Here is a 22,038-nt window from a genome sequence, read left to right as displayed (position 1 = left end):
TCCTTTTAAAGTTTGGTGGAAGAGGTGTTTCCTGTTGGCAAGGGGAGGAGTCACTCTCTCAAGTGCTGTCCTGAAAGACGATAAGGGAAATGAGACTTTAACCCTTGCAGTGCAGTGAAAGCCCCACTGCAAAGATCATTTTTTTTTTTTATCCTTACTGGAGTTCAACTTTGTAAGCCTAATGCCGTGTACACAAGACCAGACTTTATGGCATACTTGGTCTGGGGAACCGGAGTCCGTCAGACAATTCGATCGTGTGTGGGCTCCAGCTGACTTTTTTCCCCAAAAGTTCGACGGACCTAGAAATGAAACATGTTTCAAATCTTTTTGACGGACTCGAGTCGGACTTTGGTTGATCGTGTGTAGGTAAATGCGTTCATTCGGAAAGTCCATTGTAAAGTCTGTTGAAAAGTCCGCAGGACAAAGTCTGCCGTAAAGTCCGCTCGTGTGTACGCGGCATAAGGTTCCATTTGCACCTATGCAGGTGTGACAGTGGATGAGTTTTTGTGGGTTGAGTTTTGGGTTAGCCCTTTCATTCCACCGAGCTGCCCTATGTGCAAAATTTGCACAAAAGACATCCATGGCCCTTTTTTTATTAAACGCGCCACGCCAAAACGCATGGAACTTTGCCACCATGCGTTTTCACAAGCACGTTAGCAGGATGCATTGCACTGTCAATAAGAATTAATGGCACTTTTGCACGCTTGCAAAAGGGATGTGCTGCTGTTGTGGGAAACTGCTTGATTTTTGCATGCACAAATGTGAACCCGCATTTAAATGAGTAATGCCTCGTACACACTAAGGATGAGCTCAGGCGTGTTCACAGAGCGCACATGCAGAGCCCGCCAGGAAGTTGGCACTGCGCTGCGCTAATCACAGACAGTGAGACATTTCCCAGTCTCTGCAGCTGCGCATTAGTACGATGTCTCAATGCCTGTGATTGGCGCAGCGCAGTGCTGACTTCCTGGTGGGCTCTGCACGTGGGCTGTGCGAACACGCCTGAGCTCATCCTTAGTACACACAATGAGATTTTTGGACAACCGTTCGTCTGTTTTTTGCTGCATGCTAGTCTCATGTCGAAAGTGAAGAGGTTACTCACAATATGAAAATTCCTGTACGACAGAAACCGTCAGAAGTGAAGTAATGTGTTGAATAGTTTTGTATGTGTTCTTACATTTCTGAGCATGCGTAGTCTTGCTTTTATGATTTTTTTTCAGACGAAAATCGTACTGATTAATGAAAATCAAACGTAGAGTTCACTTCCGACAAAAATGTTATAGTCTGCACATCCAGCTTTTGTCAGACGAAAAATTGGAATCGGCTGTCGAAAGCACCGTACTAACGATCCGAAATTCGGCAGATCGTTCGCCGGATGAAATTTTACTTCCGAGTTTTCGTATCGTGTCTACGGGCCTTAACGCTAAGTCGGTGTGGAGGTATCAGATCTTGCATGTCAGTGCAATTTTTAACACTGAATATTCCGATTTTTTGCACTCCGGTCACGACTGGTTCTCTTAAAGTTGTTTACAATTCAGATGTGTAACCATTTGACTTTTGCATTGCAACATAAGGCAGGCTTATTGGTAAAGACAACCCACCCTAGAGACTGGACTCCTTATGATCAGGGCCTTTGCTAAAACGACCCCTTTGGGAGCTCGATCACAGGTGTGCACTTACCTAGTTAATACCGCCCGATCTGATCTGATCTGATCACGGGGGTCACAAAGCAGCAGCAGCAGCAGGAAGCGGCGACGGTTACCATGGAAACCAGAGTCTGCGACACGGGAAGAGGATGTTTGCGTTCCAACGTGAAACGCAAGATAGAACTGATTGGTTGGCTCCTATCTAGTATATTACACTGCAATGCTATCCTTTCCGATCCTGCCATCCTGCACTAGAATGTCTGTGTGGGTGGGGGGACCCCTGTGTTGCTGTCATGTTATTCGGACCACCTAGGCCTGTTCTGTATGATGACTTCCAGGGTACATACATGTCTCCTGTATAGACACGTCACTCCCGGGGCCAGCCAATCAGCTGGAGAGTGAAGTGTGGGACACACCCCGCGGCGGCGATCAGTGTGTGCGGGACAGAGGACGGGCGGGATGGTGCTCTCTAGCTCCCAGCACATCCTCCTGGCAGTGTCCCTGGCACTGTGCCTGTGCTTCCTAGTGCCCAGGATGATAGGAGGGCCAGGGGAGGCGGGCAAGAAGGATCCCAGGAGGATGGCACCTCCCTACCGAGGACACTCAGGTAACCAAGGGGAGAGGACGGGCTAGCACCAAGGCAGGCACCTGTTGTCACACAAACTCCTGGCTTTGGTCTGCACGCTTGTTTTGTTGGCTGTACTTTCATGAATATTCTTAGGAAGCCAAATATTTCTGAGATCAGGGCTGTGTGATGAACATTGCTTACCTTCCTAGTCCTTAATGGTATTCTTTTATAGTCTAGGAATGGTAGAGAGACTTTAAAGTGAATGTAGAGTGGATGGGTTAGACCCTCTCTCAGGTGTCTGCACTAGGGGGATTGGCCACTTTATTAGTCCTGGTCATCACAGGCTGCGGGACTAAAGCCTCGTACACCCAATAAGAATATCACATGAATGATTGTCTACTTTTTTCTTTGCATGCTAGTCTCATATCGAAAACCAATAGGTTACTAAAGTTACACAAATTCCCCTAGGACACAATACAGCTTCAGAAGTGAAGTAATGTGTTGTATTGTAATGTATTCTTTAATTTCTAAGCACGTGTGGTCTTGGTCTTCCGATTTTTTTTTTTTTTGCAGACGAATACTTTACTGCACATATGTCGAATACGAGACCCATGGGCCGAATCCGGCCCTCCAGGCCTTGCTATGTGGCCCTTGCACCCAGTTTTGCAGGTGGAACTCCTCTGCCACCACCTCTGGCTTTCCACCCTTTGCTCTAACAATCCTTGCACACGCAGATCTCCAGAGTGAGAGAACCATCTCCCTGCAAGGCACACTGCCTACACAGGGAGGTACTAGAGGTAGGCCAGGTAGGACAGAGAGAGATGCAAAGAAGGTTTGGGGTTTAGTTTGCTCACTCTGTACCTCACGCACCCCTAAACTCTGCACTCTGTACCCAGCGCACCCCTAAACTCTGCACTCTACCCAGCGCACCCCTAAACTCTGCACTTAGTGCACCCCTAAAATCTACACTCTGTACATAACCTATTCCTGAACTTTGCACTTTGCACACCCCTGAACTCTGCACTTAGTGCACTCCTTAACTTTGCAGTCTGTAAGTAGTGCACCCCTGAACTCCTCACTCTGTACTTAGTGCACCCCTAAACTTTACACTCTCTACATAGCCTATTCCTGAACTCTACAATCTGTACACAGCACACTGACCCCTAAACTCTGCACCTGGCGCACCCCTGAACTCTGCACTCTGTACCTGGCGCACCCCTAAACTCTGCACTCTGTACCTAGCGCACCCCTAAACTCTGTACATGGCATATTCTTGAACTCTGCTCATAGCACACTCCTGAACTCTACATTCTGTACATAGCACACCCCTGAACTCTGCACTTAGCGCACCCCTAAACTTTGCAGTCTGTAAGTAGCGCACCCCTGAACTCTGTACTTGGTGCACCCCTAAACTTTACACTCTGTACATAGCCTATTCCTGAACTCTGCAATCTGTACACGGCACACCCCTGAACCCTGCGTTCAGTGCATGGCGCACCCCTGAACTCTGTACATGGCGTATTCCTAAACTTTGCACTCTGCACATAGCACACTCCTGAACCCTGCACTCTGTAGTGTACCCCATATACAACTGGCCCTTTGAGGGCAACCACACTGTTTATATGGCCTGCGATGAATGTGTGTTTGACATCCCTGCTTTACTGATTAAATGAAAAATCAATCGTTCGTTCTGTTATCGTACAAGAACATTTTTCATGTTTGTCCCTTCGGATAATTTCGCATGACCTGTCTTGATTGGCTTTCAAAAGCTGTGTACTAATGATCAGATTTTCGTACAGTCACTTTGAAAGCTGTATTTTTCGTCCAGTTCTCTGATCATGTGTACTAGGCATAATGCTGCCCATACGCTGATTCGTTTTTTGGAGGTTTTTTTCAGCCAGCAGGCTGTGTAAAAAAACTGCCCCGATTCCCACACATTGGAGGTGAATAGAGGAATCCTCCCTGCTGTGTTATTGTATTCTGACAGTGGGACTCCTCTACAGTCAGAATACACTGATCAGCACTGATCGAAGCAAAACTTTCCAACAAGGTGTTCAAGAACTGAACAGGAGCAGCCATGGAGGGTTCAGAATTGATCCCTGTTAAACTGGGCGAATTGTGATCTATCTATGGCCAGCTTTAAAGTGGAATTAAAGTTATTTTGCTAAATCAAATAAAAATAACATAATGCATTTATATATATATATAATTTTTTTTTTTTTTCCTCAGAGCTTCTCAATGGAGCCTTGTGTGAATTTCTGCGATGTGCGCACACCTGCTCTGCGCTACAACTCTACATGCAGCTTATCAAAGCACCGCAAACGCCATACCTCTCCTCCACAGCAGTTCTGTGCCCCTCTTGCATTGCCTATGTGTGGCATTCTGAAGAGCAGAATAATATAGAGTTGTAGTACAGAGCAGGTGTGTGCACATTGCAGACTTATAGGACTCCATAGGTCTAGGAATCACAGAGAGAACAGGAATATAGCAGCATGGTCAGTGGTATCGAAGGAAGCTTTGAGGGGGAAATTTAAAAAGCATAAAATGCACGTGAGTTGGGGCCCTTTCACATGGGTGATCCAATCGGAAAGTCTGTGGACCGGCGGGTGAAGACTTGTGTCTGTTTATACCCGGGTTTGTTTATAACTCAGAGTCTGATCAAGACCACCACTAAAAAAATGGAGACGGACTGCATCATCTTGTGTTTGGGCGGACCGGATCGGAAGCAGCCAGGTGTAAACAGACAGATGTGTCCATTTACTCCCAGCCGTTCATAGAGCAAAGTAGGGTCTGTCTGTGTCTGCTCTGCATAAACTGAGTGGACACAGGCCTGTCATAAGCCTACTCTGATCAGTGAGGGCTCAGCAGACTTGCTGATCGAAACAGAAGGCGGCTGTGTGAAAGGGCCCTTTATGGTATTCTGATTAAGAAAAAAAAATCCCCCTAGCGTGGACACACACAACCATTCAGAAATGATAGTGTCTAAGTCATTCCAATTCCATCCAAACTACACACATTTGCTTTGAATCCACCTAAAAGGGTTAGTTCACCTATACTAAGAACTACCTGTGCACTTGTAAAAACAAACTCTGCAGCTTTGGCTAAAGTTGAATAATGCCCATGCTATAGGCCATTATTTACCTCCGGAGGCTGGAAAACTCCCAGAGATGGCATTGTTCTGTCCTTCCTTGTTCCTAGGGTGTTGCCAAGACACTCCCAGCTAATTCAAACCTCATAAATTAGAACTTCCTCTGTCACAGTAGCTCTGAGATCAGCGATGCTATGGCAGAGAAGATAGTGGACCGCCTGTTCTGGGGTTTGAAAGCTCATTCCTGTGATGTGGAGGTGAGCAGTAACAGCTGGGAATGAGCCACAAGGCAGGACAGGATGATACTATCTCTGGGAGTTTTTTGGCCAGGTTTCTGGAGGTACATAAATGGCCTCTACCTTTACCAACGGCACTATTTAACCATAGTCAAAGCTGTACAGTTTTTTTTTTTTTTTTCTTGTCTACAGGCGCCCCTTACATGCATAGGCAGTTTTTTGGTAAAAATGAACTAACCCTTTGAGTTGCACATTTCTTGGCTATGAAAATAATACCCCCCCCCCCCCCCAATCTTTTCAATTTTTACTTGTTTGTGTTTTTGATTCCCAATGGAATAACAGAAGACAACATCTCAAGGGTTAGCTTGAGTTAAAGTGGTTGTAAAGGCAGACTTTTTTTATCTTAATGCATTCTATGCATTAAGATAAAAACTCTTCTGTGTGCAGCAGCCCCCCCCCCCCCCCCCGCAGCACCTCCTAATACTTACCTGAGCTCCATTTTGATCCAGTGATGTCTACCATTGCTTTGGCTGTCCGGGACTCTGCCTCCTGATTGGCTGAAACACACCAGCCGTGCCATTGGCTCCAGCTGCTGTCAATCAGTCAGTTAGCCAGTGAGGAGAGAGGGGGTGGGGCCAAACCACGGCTCAGTGTCTGAATGGATACACAGAGCTGCAGCTTGGCTTGGGTGCCTCCACAGCAAGCTGCTTGCTGTGGGGGCACTCAACAGGAGGGAGGGGCCAGGAGCGCCGAAGAGAGACCCAAGAAGAGGAGGAATTGGTCTGCTCTGTGCAAATCCACTGCACAGAACAGGTAAGTATAACATATTTGTTTTTTTTTTTTTGTTTTTTTAAATAAGACTTTAGTATCGCTTGTATGTGCATGTCCACCTTAACCCTGTTTGGTTTGGGCTCAGGCTCCCCTTACTGACCTTGATCTTCCAGAATTTGCTTCCACACCTCATGGCTTGGTTTGTAAGACATCATTATACTTTATGTAATGATTCCTTATCGTTACATGAAGAATACAACCTATGACTATCAAAGCAAGAAATCTTCAGTCATACAGAGAGCGCAGAGAAGATGGGACTATAACAACCTGGCCAGGGGACAATAGAAGAAGGAAGCTCCGAGGAGGAAATTGCTAAAAAAAATAAAAATAAAATGCATGTGAGTTTTGTTATCCTTATCGGATTTGGGGAAAAAAGAAATGTTGACTTTAATACAACTCCAAAGAGGAACCTTGCTCTTCCAGCTATTTTTATTTTTTTTAACCCCTTTATCTAATATGCTGGGTTGTCCTTGATTCACAGAGACGCCTGCCTAGCAAATTCAGTATTGCCCTTCTGCAATCCACTGTTTCGCTGCCACACTTCAGGTCCTGCATCGCTATCTTCTATAATGTCATCAGAAACCAGCTGTCTTTTCCTGGTTCTTGTAATGAGGTGTGCAAGGTCTGGCCATGTGTGCCACCACTCCTGCAGCCTTGTGGGGTATGTGATACTTGGGCAAGAATGGTTGTGGGAAAGAGGGGAGGAGAAGAAAACAAAAAGGTAAGCAGGAGACTTTTTTTACTTTATGGAGAGAACCAGAAGTGCAGGGAGGTCATTTTTTTGGGAGTGAAGATCTGCTTTTACCTGCTTTGCACAGTACTGCAGCTTGCTTGCATTAGTGTTATTAATCTATCTGAATGGCACCCCGATACAGGGAACAGAACTGAATAGTAGGCAACATTAACCGACTATTATACATTGTGGTGGGCTGCACTGGGAAAAGAGGGTCAGATCAGGTTTCAGGTGCATTGGAAGCCCATGCAAAATGCATGAGCTGCTTTATCGCAGCACCCATTAACAAATGGAATGATGTGCATTATTGTGCATGCAGTAGCACGGCAGAAAAGTTTTTCCCTAAGCCCTGGTTCATACCAGTGTGGCTTTGAAATCGCACTACTTGTGCGCAATTTGGAAGCTGCAGATCAGTGCAAATTGTACCCGATTTCATTGCAGTTTGCTACTTCATATAACAGAAGTCTATGCAAGTCGCAGTGAAATCAGAAAAAAAGTAGTGCTGGAACCTTTTTCAAAGTCGCTGAGGTATGAGTCGCGGCAATTGGAACTGTTCCATTGCTAGCAATGGGGTGCGACTTGGAACTGTCACATGGCATGACAAACTGCATCGGTGTGAACGAGGGGTAAAATAAGGGAAGAATTGAATCTTTTGAGTTGTCCTCAGAACATAAATAGGATTTATGCAAATTAACCTTTCTAGGTATTTTTATATCAAGTGGGTAAAATTACCGGAGCATTCACATGCCTAGGGAGCCACAGGGGCTGTGTACAGCCTGTCTTACAAGTTATTGCCTGTACACGGCTTTACTCTTGTAAACGACAATTCCTTGCATCTGCATTTTCTTGAATGGCATTATGCATACAGCCATTCAATTGTACATGGTTCCTGTGGCTCCCTGGGTCCAAGCACCAGAAAATTTATGCTGGGCATAACAAACCGCCTAGAAACATCCATGTGTATGACTCCTTTATCCTTTATCGTTTAGAAATATGAGTTTGGGATCAAGCTGGCTGCTCACGCCTTATTGTAAGGAAACCACCACTGGGCTGTCAAAATAAAACATCTGGGCAGTCTGCCAAGTTTTTAACATGAAACATTGTAACTAACTCTTCTTAGATCAAAGGGATAAACTTCTGTGTGTAAAGAAAAAATCCAGGCAGTCTGCCAAGTTTTTATATAAATCTTTTTCTGACACTTGTTTCTTAAAAGGGTTGTAAAGGTAAAAGTTTTTTCACCTTAATGCATTCTATGCATTAAGGTGAAAAAAAATCTGACAATACCGGCCCCCCCAGCCCCCCCGTTTTACTTACCTGACCCCTCGAAAGTCCTGCGCTCACCCCTGACATCCTCTTCGCTGCTCAGCCTGGTCGTTGATTGGCTAGAGTGGATGGATTGAAAGCAGCGCAGCCATTGGCTCGCGCTGCTGTCAATCACATCCAATGATGCGGCGCGCTGGGGGCGGGACCGAGTGATACAGCCGGCGGCCATAGCCATACTGTATCACGAGAGCGCGCCCGCAAGCACTCAACACCATGCGAGGGAGCTCGCATGAAAGTGTTGAGTCCTTGCGGGGGGGGGGGGGGGAGCCGAGACAGCCGCCGAGGGACCCCAGAAGACCAGGTTTGGGGCCACTCTGTGCAAAACAAGCTGCACAGTGGAGGTAAGTATAACATGTTTGTTATTTAAAAAAAATAAATAACTTTAGTGATCCTTTAAAAGTTAAAATCAATATTTTTTGGTAGAAAATTGCTTGGAACCCCCCAAACATATATATTTTAGCAGAGACCCTAGGGCAGGGATCGCCAAACTACGGCCCTCCAGCTGTTGCGGAACTACACATCCCATGAGGCATTGTAAAACTTTGACATTCATAGACGTGACTAGGCATGATGGGAATTGTAGTTCCTGAACAACTGGAAAGCTGTAGTTTGGAGACCCCTTCCCTAGGGAATAAAATGTCAATTGCTGCAATATTTTAGGTCACACTGTATTTGCCCAGTGGTCTTTCAAACGCAATTTTTGGGGAAAAAATACACTTCAATGAATAAAAAAAAAAAAAACGGTAAAGTTAGCCCAATTTTTTTGTTTTAATGTGAAAGATGATGTTACGCCGTGAGAATCGTGATCTTTCTAAGCAAAAAAATTGTGATTCTGATTTTAGCCAGAATCGTGCAGCTCTACCATAGAGGGTATGTTTTTGCCATTATAGTCATTAGTTATACCATTTTCATATTCTAGAATGTTCATGTGAATTTATTGTGGCGTAGCACTTTACAAAGTAGCAGGCAGTACAGTACATAATATAAAGTAAACAGAGCAAAGAATGCTCATTATAGGATATTTCATTAAGATGCTCTGCTTTCATATCTGGCAGGTCAGTAGGAAAGGCCCACCACAGAAGACTTCTTTATTCTTGTCATGATAGTCATTAGTGATACTATTTTTATATTCTAGAAATGTTTATGTGATTTCTTAGGAAATTGTTGTTGCACAGCACTTTGGAAACTAGCAGGAAGTATATAGTACATGATATGAAGTAAAGGGAGCAAAGAACGCTCATTATAAGACCTCTCGTTTAGAGGCTCTGCTGGCCTCATGTAGTGAGTCAAACTACTCTATACCATATCACAGGGTAGGCAACCCCCGGCACTGGTGCTGCAAGTAGAACTCAAAGCCTCTTTTGCCAGCACTCGACTCCCTCCCCATCAGCAGAGCAGCGCAGGGAAGTCAATGAGACAATAATGCATTCCAATTTCAGAATTCCCCACACCGCATCTGCACTAAGGTGGAGGCACTGCGCCCCCACACATTGTAACAGATGGCAAACATTGATTAGTTCTCTAACTTGTCTGTAGCTGCGATCGTCAGATTTTGTGATGGGGAAGAGATTGGGTGCAGTTCTGCTAGGGGGGAGGTCCCTGTGTACAGGAGGAGGACTGTCATTGGCCACTGCTAAAGCCAATCACAGTCCTGCAAGCCCCACCCACCATCTGGAGGAAGATGACTCTCTTGATTGCCACTACCAATCTCAGAAAGAAGGGATTTCATTGTGATTGAGAAAACCAGGTGACAGTTTGTGGAATTACTGTTGAGCTTCTGGGAACTTTGTTGAAATTATTTCTGAACCTTTGTGTCACTTACTACTGAACCCCTGCACTCTGTGTCCCTTTAAGCCACAGCCAGTATTTAGCACAATGAAAATCACACCCAACTTTTCCTGTGACGCAGAGCGCCACGCTTTTTCTCAGCTGCGGGGGTCCAACTTATGATCTTGCACACAGGCCCACTGCTTTCAGAAAATTTCTCCTGACCTGAGCTCATCATTGCGCATCCATTCCAGATGCTTGTATGTGACATCACATACAAGCACGTGGGCTGGATGCGAGAGGTGGATCAGCAGGATGAGTGTGCTAGGACAGGTAGATGTGTCTCATCTCTGCTTCCTTTCACCACTCTGCATATCATAGATGAGAAGAGGGTACAGCGGTGGGGAAAATGAGCAGGAGGGGTTCACAGGTAGGACACTTGGACCTCCAGGTCCTTTTCCATCCTAGATTCCCCCAGAGGTTCTCCCCCAACCCCCCCCCCCCCCCCCCCCCCCGTGTATAGATTGCATTCATATTTTTGCCATCTAAATGCATTATTTTACATTTTTCTACATTGAACCTCATTTGCCAGGTAGTTGCTCACCCCATTAATTTGTTCAGATCTTTTTGCAAGGTTTCCACATCCTGCTGAGATGTTATTGCCCTGCTTAGCTTAGTATCCTCTGCAGATACAGAGATTGAACTGTTTACCCCATCCTCCAGGTCGTTTATGAACAAATTAAATAGGATTGGTCCCAGCGCAGAACCCTGGGGAACCCCACTACCCACCCCTGACCATTCCGAGTACTCCCCATTTATCACCACCCTCTGAACTCGCCCTTGTAGCCAGTTTGCAATCCATGTACTCACCCTATGGTCCATGTCACGGTTCAGTGTTGGGCCAAATGAAAAGGGGTTATAGTGATGGGACAGATGAGCAGGGGGGCTCAGTGCAGGAGCAGATGAAAAGGGAGTTCAGTGGTGAGACAGAAAAAGAGGGGAGTAGAGCAGTGGGGCAGATGTGAAAAGAGGTGTATTGGTGGGACAGATGAGCATGGGAAACAAAGGTGAGGCAGAAGAGCAGGGGGGGTACAGAAGTGAAATGGAGGTACATTGGTGGGGCAGATGAGAAAGGGGGTTACAGTGGTGCGGCAGATGAGCAGATGGGTTCAGTGTTAGGACAGAAGAGAAGGTGATTCAGTAGTGAGACAGAAGAGCATGGGGATACAGTGGTGGGGCAGATGAGAAAAGGGGTACATTGATGGGGCAGATGAGCAGGGGGGTTACAGTGGTGGGACAGAAAAGCAGGGGGGGTACAGTGATGAAGAAGATGAGCAGGGGGTTCAGTGCTGGGGCAGATGAGAAAAGGGTTCAGCGGTGGGACAGAAGGCCAGGGGGGTACAGCGATGGGGCAGATGTGAAAGGAGGTGCATTGGTGGGACAGATAAGCAGGGGAGGGGGTTACAGTGGTTGGGCAGAATAGCAGGGGTACAGAGGTTGGGCAGATGTACAGGGGGGGGTAATTGGCACGCTCAATTTCTTTGAAAACATTTTTCGGCACACTGTGCTCAAAAGGTTGCCTACACCTGCTGTACCATATCATTCAAATCCTATAGCCATAAAATGTGGTTTATGCAAACCTATTACTTTGTAACAATGAAGGCTTCACACAGTGGAGAATAAAATGTAACAGACTGAGAACAAGCATGAGTCAGAGAAAAGTTAGAATTCCTTATCTGTATATGTGTTCAGCATCAGCCAAATGGTCAGAGTATCAATAAACTTGACAGCCAGGGAACTTTTCATTAGGGTACAGTCAGCAATACCAATCGGCTTCTTATGATGGGTGTAATTAAAGAATAAGTTCATCTTTAAAAAAGAATAATAATATATGCACATCCTTTTTTGCAGGTAAAAAAAAATGTGCATTTATTTTTTATTTTTTTACTTGGAGCCTGGAAAGCATTGCAATCGCGGGTGTCATGCAGGACTCCTGCAGACTTCTCAGTGTATCTGTCGGGTCGTACCTTGTACGGGCAGACAGATACACACTGACAGGAAGAATTAACTACCAGAGCGCTCAACAGCACCATGGTAGTTCATTGAAACTACAAGCCGACAGCCACAAAGGCTGTTGGGACTTAGTTTCCCATTCACAGAGGATTGTGAATGAATGAATGAATGAATGACGTGGCCTGGTTAGATGATGCCCGCCCGCTGTCTCTAAGAGGGGGAAGGGAGAGAGGCTGCAGCTACTGGAGCATGTTGCACATTCCACCATAAATATGGGTGAAATATGTAACCAAGGTGAACCAATTCTTTAAAGCAGGGGTCTCAAACAGGTGGCCCTCCAGCTGTTGCGAAACTACAAGTCCCATGAGGCATTGAAAAGCTGACAGTTAGGCCTCATGTACACTGCTGTAAACGGACGTTTAGGAGCAGTTGGGCATTTTTTTTTTCAACTGCTCCTGAACTCTCCTCTGTTATCTTATCAGTACATGTACACAGGGTGGTTTTATAGTAGTTTCTAGGCAGTTGAGTTTAGAGGCTTTTTTTTGGAACGCAAGAAAATGGTTACAGAAGCTGAGTTTAGAGGCATTTCAAGTGCCAAACGCTTCTAAACAAGACTAAACGCAGTAACTCGCGCCTAGCCGCGTTTCGTTTACAGGAGTTTTTCATTTTTGGCTATTTTGAAAAAAAATTAAAAACATTTTTTTTAAAAACGATTCTAAGCGCAAACTCGGCAAAATGGATGTTTTAAACATAGGTTACTATCTGTCAAGGTAAATCGTTCAGGAGAGGTTGTAAAAACGTCCCGTGTACATGAAGCCTTACAAGCATGACTCCCACAGGCAGAGGAATGATGAGACTTGTAGTTTTGCAACAGCTGGAGGGCCGCCAGTTTGAGACCCCTGCTTTAAAGACTTTGGATGAACCCGTCATCTAGGGACTGAGCCCACCTAAGATAGCCAGGAAGGTATTTTATTATATCTATACACAAATGTTATGCTTTTTATTTCTATTTAGACTGAATGGGTTGTTTTACAAGGTGATTGTTTACAATACCTTTTAAAGAAAATTGCTTTTAAAATAACAAACATGTCATACTTGCCTGCTCTGTGCAATGGTTTTGCACAGAGCAGCTCCGATCCTCCTCTTCTCAGATCCCCCTCAGGCTCTCCTGGTTCCTCCCCCCTGCTGAGTGCCCCATAGCAAGCCGCTTGCTATGGGGGCACTCATGCGGGCTCGCTCTAGTTCCCTGTTTGTCTTTGGTTACCATCATCACAAAAAGTGATAGGAAAGTTAAACTTTATGATTGTTAGCAGAACAATTGGGTCTTTTCATATTTTGTTATCTTAAGGGTTGTATACACTATACCGCCCAGATCAGCCTAGGTCTGTGTTGGCTACAACCAGGAGTTTGTGAACAGCCACACAAAACCCCATGTAACGAAACCGTTGCTAAACGCAGTGTGTGAATGGGGCCATAGGAAAGCATTATGTGAGTTTAGCTGTGGTAGATAACTTCATCTATTCCCATCTAAAATCTGAATTCTATCTGCCCATGTGAAAGGGGCCTTATGTGTGGACAGTGCCACCCTATTGCTGATTTGTACAGGCTTCCTGTCTGCAACAGATCACAAACCTCTGGCCAAACCCACCACAGAAATCTGCTTACCTGGACGGTGCGCAGATTTATGCTGCACATTTGCTAGAAAATAAAATTAAACTCCATTTCAAATTGAACAGAACATTGTAAAAATATATTATTTGAGAATGAATAAAAAGAAAAAAAAGAAACATTTTTATAAATCATTTTGATTTGTGCCCATCTGTTTCATTGCAAACAAAGTGTTTGTCTTGGAGCAATTTTCCAAAGATCCAGCAAATTGTAAATCTGATATTTCAAGTTGTAAATGTCACATTTGCGTTTAACTCAATCATTCCTTTTTAGCAACTTTTTTTTTTTTCTTTTAAAGTTTTCCTTGTAAAACCCGTTTTTCACCCTAGCACAGTTTACTACGACATTTGAAAAATGCCACACCTAGACTCTGATGCATTGAAAGGCCATTACTAGTTAAAAGCATGCACAGTTATTTCCTGTAGAGATCTTATGGCTTATTTAGTGTAAGAGGATATTTATCTACTAAATGGAACACTGTTATCTTGCTTAATATAATTATTTAACAAATGCATGACAGGAAGATAATGGACATATTGGCACAATAGTTAAATTAACATTTTATACTAAACCTGAGACAGTAGCACCTCATTTTAGGCTTAACCTATTTGCTGCCAGAGCCGTTTTATTTTCACATATTTAAAAAACAATTTTAAGCCTGAAGATTAGTTAACCCCCCAAACACTATACATTTTCTGAAAGCAACACTGGAGAATAAAATAGTGTTAGTTCCAATTTTTTATGTCACAAGATATTTGTGTTGTGGTTTGTCATGCTAAAAATCTGTAAAAAAATAAATTTAAAGGGGTTGTTAAAGCAGTGCGCACAATCAATACTAGAATAACGTGTAGTATACAGTGTATGACTTTTTTTGTAAAATTCTTCTTCTAAATACCCTATTCCTTTTCCCCGAGTAGCGGTCACGTGACCTCCCGTCGTGCTCTCCCTCCAATGTATGTACTAGGGAGGGAGGGGCGGAGGTCTCCCTCTGACGTCTGTTGGGTGGTCAGGTGACCTCCCTCCCTAGTGTATACATCGGAGGAAGACAGTGACAAGCGGTTAGGTGACCGCTGATCAGGGACAAAGAATAAGGTATTTAGAAGAATATTACAAAAAGGCATCCAGTATATACTACAGGTTATGCTAGCAGTAATGTGTGCACTGCTCGGAGAGGTGCTACAAGGGAAGGGCTACGAGACACGTAAATTTACCATGGTGTCAGGGCTCAGCAGTCATGATTAACGAAAAACTGCAGTCTGCTCACATAATTCGTAATAAAAACATCTTTGCCATTCTGAAGCTTCCCTCCAACCACTTTTCATATTATTTTATATATACTGTGATTCTTTACTTGCCAAATATGCTACAGAAATCTCCCTCCACTGAGTCTGGCTGCAACCATTTTAACTGTGGGCAGCTGAAGCTGCTACCTATTATATACCTATGCTACCTGGATTTACACAGAGGCACACCTCCAGTTCTGCAGCTCTCATTGGCCCTCTTATGACTCACCCCCCCTCCCTTCCTAGCAAACTCTCACAAGAGTGAGAGAGAGAGCTGTGCATGATGTCATAAGCCTATGGATTTTTACCAGACAAGAAACAGGAAGTGGGCTGTATAAGGTATTTACTGGCAGAATAAAAATGTTTTACTATCCAAAGTTTAAAACAACAAGGGCAGAAGATTTAATAGATGGAAAGTTGAAAAAAATGGCTGAAGTTCTGCTTTAACCGTGGTCAGTTTACAGGGGGGGGAGGACAGAACGTGGCAGGATCAACCAGGTATTTAAGGTGATGCAGGGGACCAAGTTACACAGCACAAGCACTGTGCTGTTCATGCTTTAAAAGAACATGATCCTTTGTTAACCTAAAAAAAAAAAGTGTTAAGTTCATTTTATGGCACATGTCGTGGCTGAGCAAAAGCAGAGAGGGGGGGCGCCAACTAATTGTATAACACTAAGTTCAGCTTAACAAGTGTACAAACTAAACACTTATGCTGGCCATGCCCTATACGAAAAATCAGCTGAATCCATTTTCGATAAACAGACATTCGGCCGTGAGAGCAAACGATAGTGCCATCATGTAATGACCGAAAAATTGTTCAGTGAACATAAATGAATCAATTTTTAGTTAGGTTTTTTTACATATACCTAATGCAAACAGTTTGGACGGGAAACACATTAACCTTTCAATTTATTGTTCCTTCGGCAGAAAATTTCCAAACTTGTCCTTTGTTTTTTCGGCTCAAAAACGTCCCAACGATTATCGATTTTGTGCCCATTAACTGGCCAAAAAACGAACGAACTGTCTAAATGACCGAATTTCAGCCGATTTTTCGTATAGTGTATGGCCAGCATTAGAGTCCAAACGGGGGAGGATGCCCATGGAGATGTGACCAGTCCTGGATTGATCCGAAGTCGCTCTGCAGGCTCCGCTGCTGGTCCCCCATCTGTTGGAAATGTAAATCTTCTAGCCCAGTGATTATCAAACCTGTCCTCAGGGACCACTAACAGGCCAGAATTTATGTTTTACCTTGGGGAGATGCAGACTAGAATACTGCAATCACTGAGCAGCAAATGATATCACCTGTGATGTATTTCAGTTATCTTGCAAACCTGGCCTGTTAGTGGGCCCTGAGGACAGGGTTGATGACCACTGTTCTAGCCGGATAAGTGTATGTCCCAGGATGACGGGAAGCTCCACGCTGACCAGTGGAACACGGAAGAGGATGTGATGTCTCAGGATCTGATGGCGTCACATCCTAAGAGTCTCCCCCTCTCTCTGCTTTTGACTTGTTTACAGAGGTACTGGACACCCTCTGAGGATGGCTGCCTCCTTTTATTGCGTACGTTAGTTACTAGTATGGAACTATTTGGAATTGCTATTACAGCCATTACCCTCTGTTTTATATCAAGGACATAACACCATCAGGAGCACCAGAATCCCCCCCCCCATATCCGAGCCATGACTAAGGCCTGACGGCCGAAACGCATTGGTTTTTCGTGGCTGTTTTTGATCAGTAGTAATAAAGTTTACACATTTTAACATAAATTCCTGTGGCACCAGCCTTTTCCCTTTTGTTGACTGAGTATGGAGTTTTGCGGTGCGTGCTCCTAAAGCTGATGATGAATCAGATGGTGGTACAGTAGTAGCTTGGGTGCACTTGTTCCAACCATGAATAGTGGGCCTAGAATTATTGCTGTCACTTAGGCATGCATGAGTGGTTTTCATATCTAATTCCCCCCGGGAGCGTTTAGTAAAGTAAAAAAAAAACAAAAAAACACTTAACACATCGGTAACAAAAAAAAGTCCTCTATAGGATATAATATTTTAGGACATGCACCATGTTGGACTTAACCCCTAGTAGTCCTAAACATTTTAGAAAGGGTTTGAATTAGTGGTGCACCGAAATTTCGGGGGAAAAAGCGCAGATTAATGGAACCGAAAAGGGGGCGGTCCACCCTTGGTGCCACACATGTGTCATCCTGGCGTGCCCCTGTCAGAGTCCTCCCCTCCCTCCTCTTTTTCTCTCCTTGTGAGTGTCATCAGATGCAGCCTCACCAGTGCCTGGTAGTGCGATCTCCCACTGTCACAGAGCTGGATTTGAATCGCCGGGCAGCCGCTGTAACAATGTCCCGCCTCCTAGACTTGGCTCTTGTGATAGACGGCACACTGATCCAATGCTGGGAATCATTGTGCCGTGTGTGTCATAGGAGTAGGTCTAGGAGGCGAGACACTGTTACAGCGGCCGCCCAGCTCTGTGACAGTGTGAAATCGCATTACCGGGCACTAGTAGGGCTGCATCTGATGAGCCCTGGTGAGGCTGCATTGATCTCTTGTAGCATGTCTGCAGTCTCTGACCATCTCCTGTAGTATGTCTGTAGAGCTGCACGATTCTGGCCAAAATGAGAATCATGATTTTTTTGCTTAGAATAAAGATCACAATTCTCATGGCGTAATATCATCTTTCACATTATACAAAATAATTGGGCTAACTTTACGTGTGTGTGTGTGTGTGTGTATTTCTTTTTTAATTCATTAAAGAGGAACTGCAGTCTGATCACATAATTTGTGATAAAAACATCTTTGCCATTCCGAAGCTTTCCTCCAACCACTTTGCATGATATTTTATATCAAAGAAACCCAAGGTGCAAGAAAAGATTAAATAGCATTGCTCAGTGCCAAAGAAAAAACCTCTTTTAAACGTTGATGTCATGTAACCTACGTAAAACTTAATCTCTATAAACAAAACACAGTAGCATTAATAATTAGGTCAATAGCTGCTAAAATATATAAAAAAATAAAGATAAAAAACAATAGCATTAAAAAGTCCAACGCATCTTACGTCCTTAAAATGCTGTAGCAGCGCTCATGTCAGTTCATGCTCATGTGACAAGCTTTTATATGATTCCACATATAAGAAAAAAACGATGAAGTGACTTCTTTAAGTAGGTGAAGCTTTTGTTACGGTGATCCTAGTTGTTGTCACTCATGCACCACATACCCAGAACGCCACCACGTGAGTAAAACTCCTCTTAGGGTATACACTCACCAGATATTACTATTTCATGCGCCTTAAGGTAAACCTTTATTGTCACTTCGAAGGCATCCTCTAATTCTGTTAGGATTCTATTAGGATGGAGGTATGGATGGCTCCAATACAGAGTTCATAGATGGGACTTTACCCCAGATTTAGCACAGTCCCAGTCTGCCTATCTGGCAGCTTTCAGCAAACCGGTGTCTCCACAAACGTACCCGATATTACCGATATTGCTTCAAGGGGTTTTACTGGGATGATGCCTAGCTCAGCAGCGGCTCAGCTGTTATTACAAGCAGCGGGAAGGGATGTTGCGCCCCTCGCCCGGGCTCTCCCATCCCAATGGGAGGCCCGAGCAACCAGCTGGCACATCCGCAGCTGGCCGAAGACCCGAACAGAGCCAATGCTTAGTTCTGGTCTCGGATCTAGTAACCCGGAAGCCATGTTATGCCATCTTAACCATTTAAGGACCAAGCCTCTTTCTGAGATTTGTTCTTTTACAAGTTAAAAACATTTTCTTTCGCTAGAAAATTACTTCGAACCCCCAAACATACATTTTTATTTTCTAACTCCCTAGAGAATAAAATGGTGGTCGTTGCAATACTTTCTGTATTTGCGCAGCTGTCTTACAAGCGCACTTTTTTCATTAAAAAATAAGACAACAGTAAAGTTAGCCCAATTTTTTAAGTTTTAGGTTTATGCAGCTTTTGTCAAAATGAAATACATGGATATTAAAAGGCTCCTTTTTCTTGATGGAATGTGTATTGTAAGATGATATAATAGTATTTTAGCACCGTAGTTCTTTCTTTTCAAACATTACATATCCTGGGACTTCTCTTTAATGTGGCAAAGTACCAAGTTGCTGCAGACATTTCACAGATCCTGGTATGTTGATTATACAACATTCTTTCCATTGCATGAATTGTAATTGCTGAAGGTTAATGTTAAAGGGTACCATTTACTTTTCAAACATTGTAGCCTGAATTTTCACATTATTGATTTAAATGTTTTCAGAGAGTCCTTCTAAAGGGCATGTGCATGCGGCTGGATCAGAAAAGGGCTCCTCTAACATGGATCATATTAAAAGTGTAATGGAACAAGAGATGAAGTCTGCGAGGACAGGGGAAAGTCGAAGCGTGGCATTCGCTCTTATGCCCCTGTATGCCGTGGGAGTGGCACTTTTTGCAGCTTACAAGTTCACAAAAGTAAGTATCTGAATAATGATTTGCACAGGTAGCATGCTGTAAATGAAACATTGCACATTAAAGTGATACTTAACACACACAGTTTAATTACATTGTCCCTTCTATCATTGTATGTAGATGATGGCACTGTAATTTATTTAATTAAAAAAAAAAAAGTACTGTATATACTCGAGTATAAGCCGACCCGAATATAAGCCGAGGCACCTACTTTTACCACAAAAAAATGGGAAAATTTATTGACTCGAGTATAAGCCTAGGGTGAGAATGCAGCAGCTACTGTAAGTGGAAAAGAGGGTCAACAATGCCCATCTGCAGCTTCACTGTGTCCATCTGCATGCCTCTGTCTCAGCCTCGTGCCTCTGTCTCAGCCTCGTGCCTCTGTCTCAGCCTCGTGCCTCTGTCTCAGCCTCGTGCCTCTGTCTCAGCCTCGTGCCTCTGTCTCGTGCCTCTGTCTCATCCTCGTGCCTCTGTCTCATCCTCGTGCCTCTGTCTCATCCTCGTGCCTCTGTCTCGGCCTCGTGCCTCTGTCTCGGCCTCGTGCCTCTGTCTCGGCCTCGTGCCTCTGTCTCGGCCTCGTGCCTCTGTCTCGGCCTCGTGCCTCTGTCTCGGCCTCGTGCCTCTGTCTCGGCCTCGTGCCTCTGTCTCGGCCTCGTGCCTCTGTCTCGGCCTCGTGCCTGTGCCTCGTGCCTGTGCCTCGTGCCTGTGCCTCGTGCCTGTGCCTCATGCCTGTGCCTCATGCCTGTGCCTCATGCCTGTGCCTCATGCCTGTGCCTCATGCCTGTGCCTCATGCCTCTGCCTCATGCCTCTGCCTCATGTCTCTGCCTCATGTCTCATGTCTCTGCCTCATGTCTCATGTCTCTGCCTCATGTCTCATGTCTCTGCCTCATGTCTCATGTCTCTGCCTCATGTCTCATGTCTCTGCCTCATGTCTCATGTCTCTGCTTCATGCCTCTGTCTCTGCTTCATGCCTCTGTCTCTGCTTCATGCCTCTGTCTCTGTCTCGTGCCTCTGTCTCGTGCCTCTGTCTCTGCCTCGTGCCCCTGTCTCTGCCTCGTGCCCCTGTCTCTGCCTCGTGCCCCTGTCTCTGCCTCGTGCCCCTGTCTCTGCCTCGTGCCCCTGTCTCTGCCTCGTGCCCATGTCTCTGCCTCGTGCCCCTGTCTCTGCCTCGTGCCCCTGTCTCTGCCTCGTGCCCCTGTCTCTGCCTCGTGCCCCTGTCTCTGCCTCGTGCCCCTGTCTCTGCCTCGTGTCTCTGCCTCGTGTCTCTGCCTCGTGTCTCTGCCTCGTGTCTCTGCCTCGTGTCTCTGCCTCGTGCCCCTGTCTCTGCCTCGTGCCCCTGTCTCTGCCTCGTGCCCCTGTCTCTGCCTCGTGCCCCTGTCTCTGCCTCGTGCCCCTGTCTCTGCCTCGTGCCCCTGTCTCTGCCTCGTGCCCCTGTCTCTGCCTCGTGCCCCTGTCTCTGCCCCGTGCCCCTGTCTCTGCCCCGTGCCCCTGTCTCTGCCCCGTGCCCCTGTCTCTGCCCCGTGCCCCTGTCTCTGCCCCGTGCCTCTGTCTCTGCCTCATACCGATTAGACTGAATGTATCACAGCACCGGGGGATAAGACTGCAGATGGGCACAGCGCCAGGAGATAATGCCGGCACAATGCCGATCAAGGGGCATGAGGCAGAGGCATGGCATGCGATTAAACTGAATGTATAACAGCGCCGGGGATTAGGCTGCAGAGGAGGACTCGAGTATAAGCTGAGGGGGGCATTTTCAGCACAAAAAAATGTGCTGAAAAACTCGGCTTATACTCGAGTACATATGGTACCTTTTTCCTAACTGATATACAGCAGTCACATGACCCAGCTCTTTGCCAGCCTGTCTGCAGGGAGACATAAGCAGGAGGAGCTTCTAGCCCTCTGCTACTGATCTAATGTAAAATAAAAAAGCCTTTGGAATAGAGAGTAAAAAATTAATAATTAAAATCAAACTGTTTTAAATTGTCATACAAAAATATGTTTGAAATTAAATCTTTATTATTTTTTGGCAATAACATGGTTTGGGTCAATAACTGTCAGTCACAGGCTGTGTCACGCCACTTCAGCCTGTGTTTTAGAATAACAGGGAGGTTATGTAATATCCCACCCCCATTGTGTTTAGCTGGTTAGTGGGCATGAAGGAGGGAGGGAGTGGGCTGTCATTTATCACTGTGTATACACCCACATGTGTGACTCTATATTCACATGGGCTGCCCAGATGTGATAGGAAGGAAATGCTCAGGGTAGAAAATACACTGAAAACTGAATATGGGCAGAGCTGCTAACACTGGTCTGTAGAATTCCCAACTGCGGTGGTGACATGGACAGAAGGGGGAAGATAGAGAGCAGCAGGATCAACCAGGTTTTTTGCAGATTAGAGAACAGATCCCATAGTGACTGCGTGAGTATAA

The 22,038-nt window shown here is 45.1% G+C and overlaps 2 protein-coding genes across 3 annotated transcripts in view; one reads left to right on the top strand and one right to left on the bottom strand.

The window, feature by feature from the left end:
• CAPS2 (calcyphosine 2) overlaps positions 1–2,231 on the bottom strand; it is a 204,822-nt gene extending 202,591 nt beyond the window's left edge. The window contains exon 1 of one of the 2 annotated variants that reach the window (XM_073620021.1): positions 1,678–2,231. The gene's annotated coding sequence lies outside the window, so the exon portion shown is untranslated. The remainder of the gene's footprint in view (positions 1–1,677) is intronic. The other variant, XM_073620023.1, reaches the window with a different exon arrangement.
• Positions 1,902–22,038, top strand: part of CCDC107 (coiled-coil domain containing 107) — a 46,777-nt gene continuing 26,640 nt past the window's right edge. Inside the window, exons 1-2 of the mRNA XM_073620024.1 lie at positions 1,902–2,250; positions 19,421–19,611. Coding sequence (XP_073476125.1) covers positions 2,103–2,250; positions 19,421–19,611 — 339 coding nt within the window. The 5' untranslated portion in view covers positions 1,902–2,102. The remainder of the gene's footprint in view (positions 2,251–19,420; positions 19,612–22,038) is intronic.

Source organism: Aquarana catesbeiana, linkage group LG03 (assembly GCF_042186555.1).
Source record: "Aquarana catesbeiana isolate 2022-GZ linkage group LG03, ASM4218655v1, whole genome shotgun sequence".
Taxonomy (NCBI): Eukaryota; Metazoa; Chordata; class Amphibia; order Anura; family Ranidae; genus Aquarana; species Aquarana catesbeiana.
The sequence above is the reverse complement of the archived record's forward strand: the minus strand, read 5'-3'. Positions and strand labels throughout refer to the sequence as shown.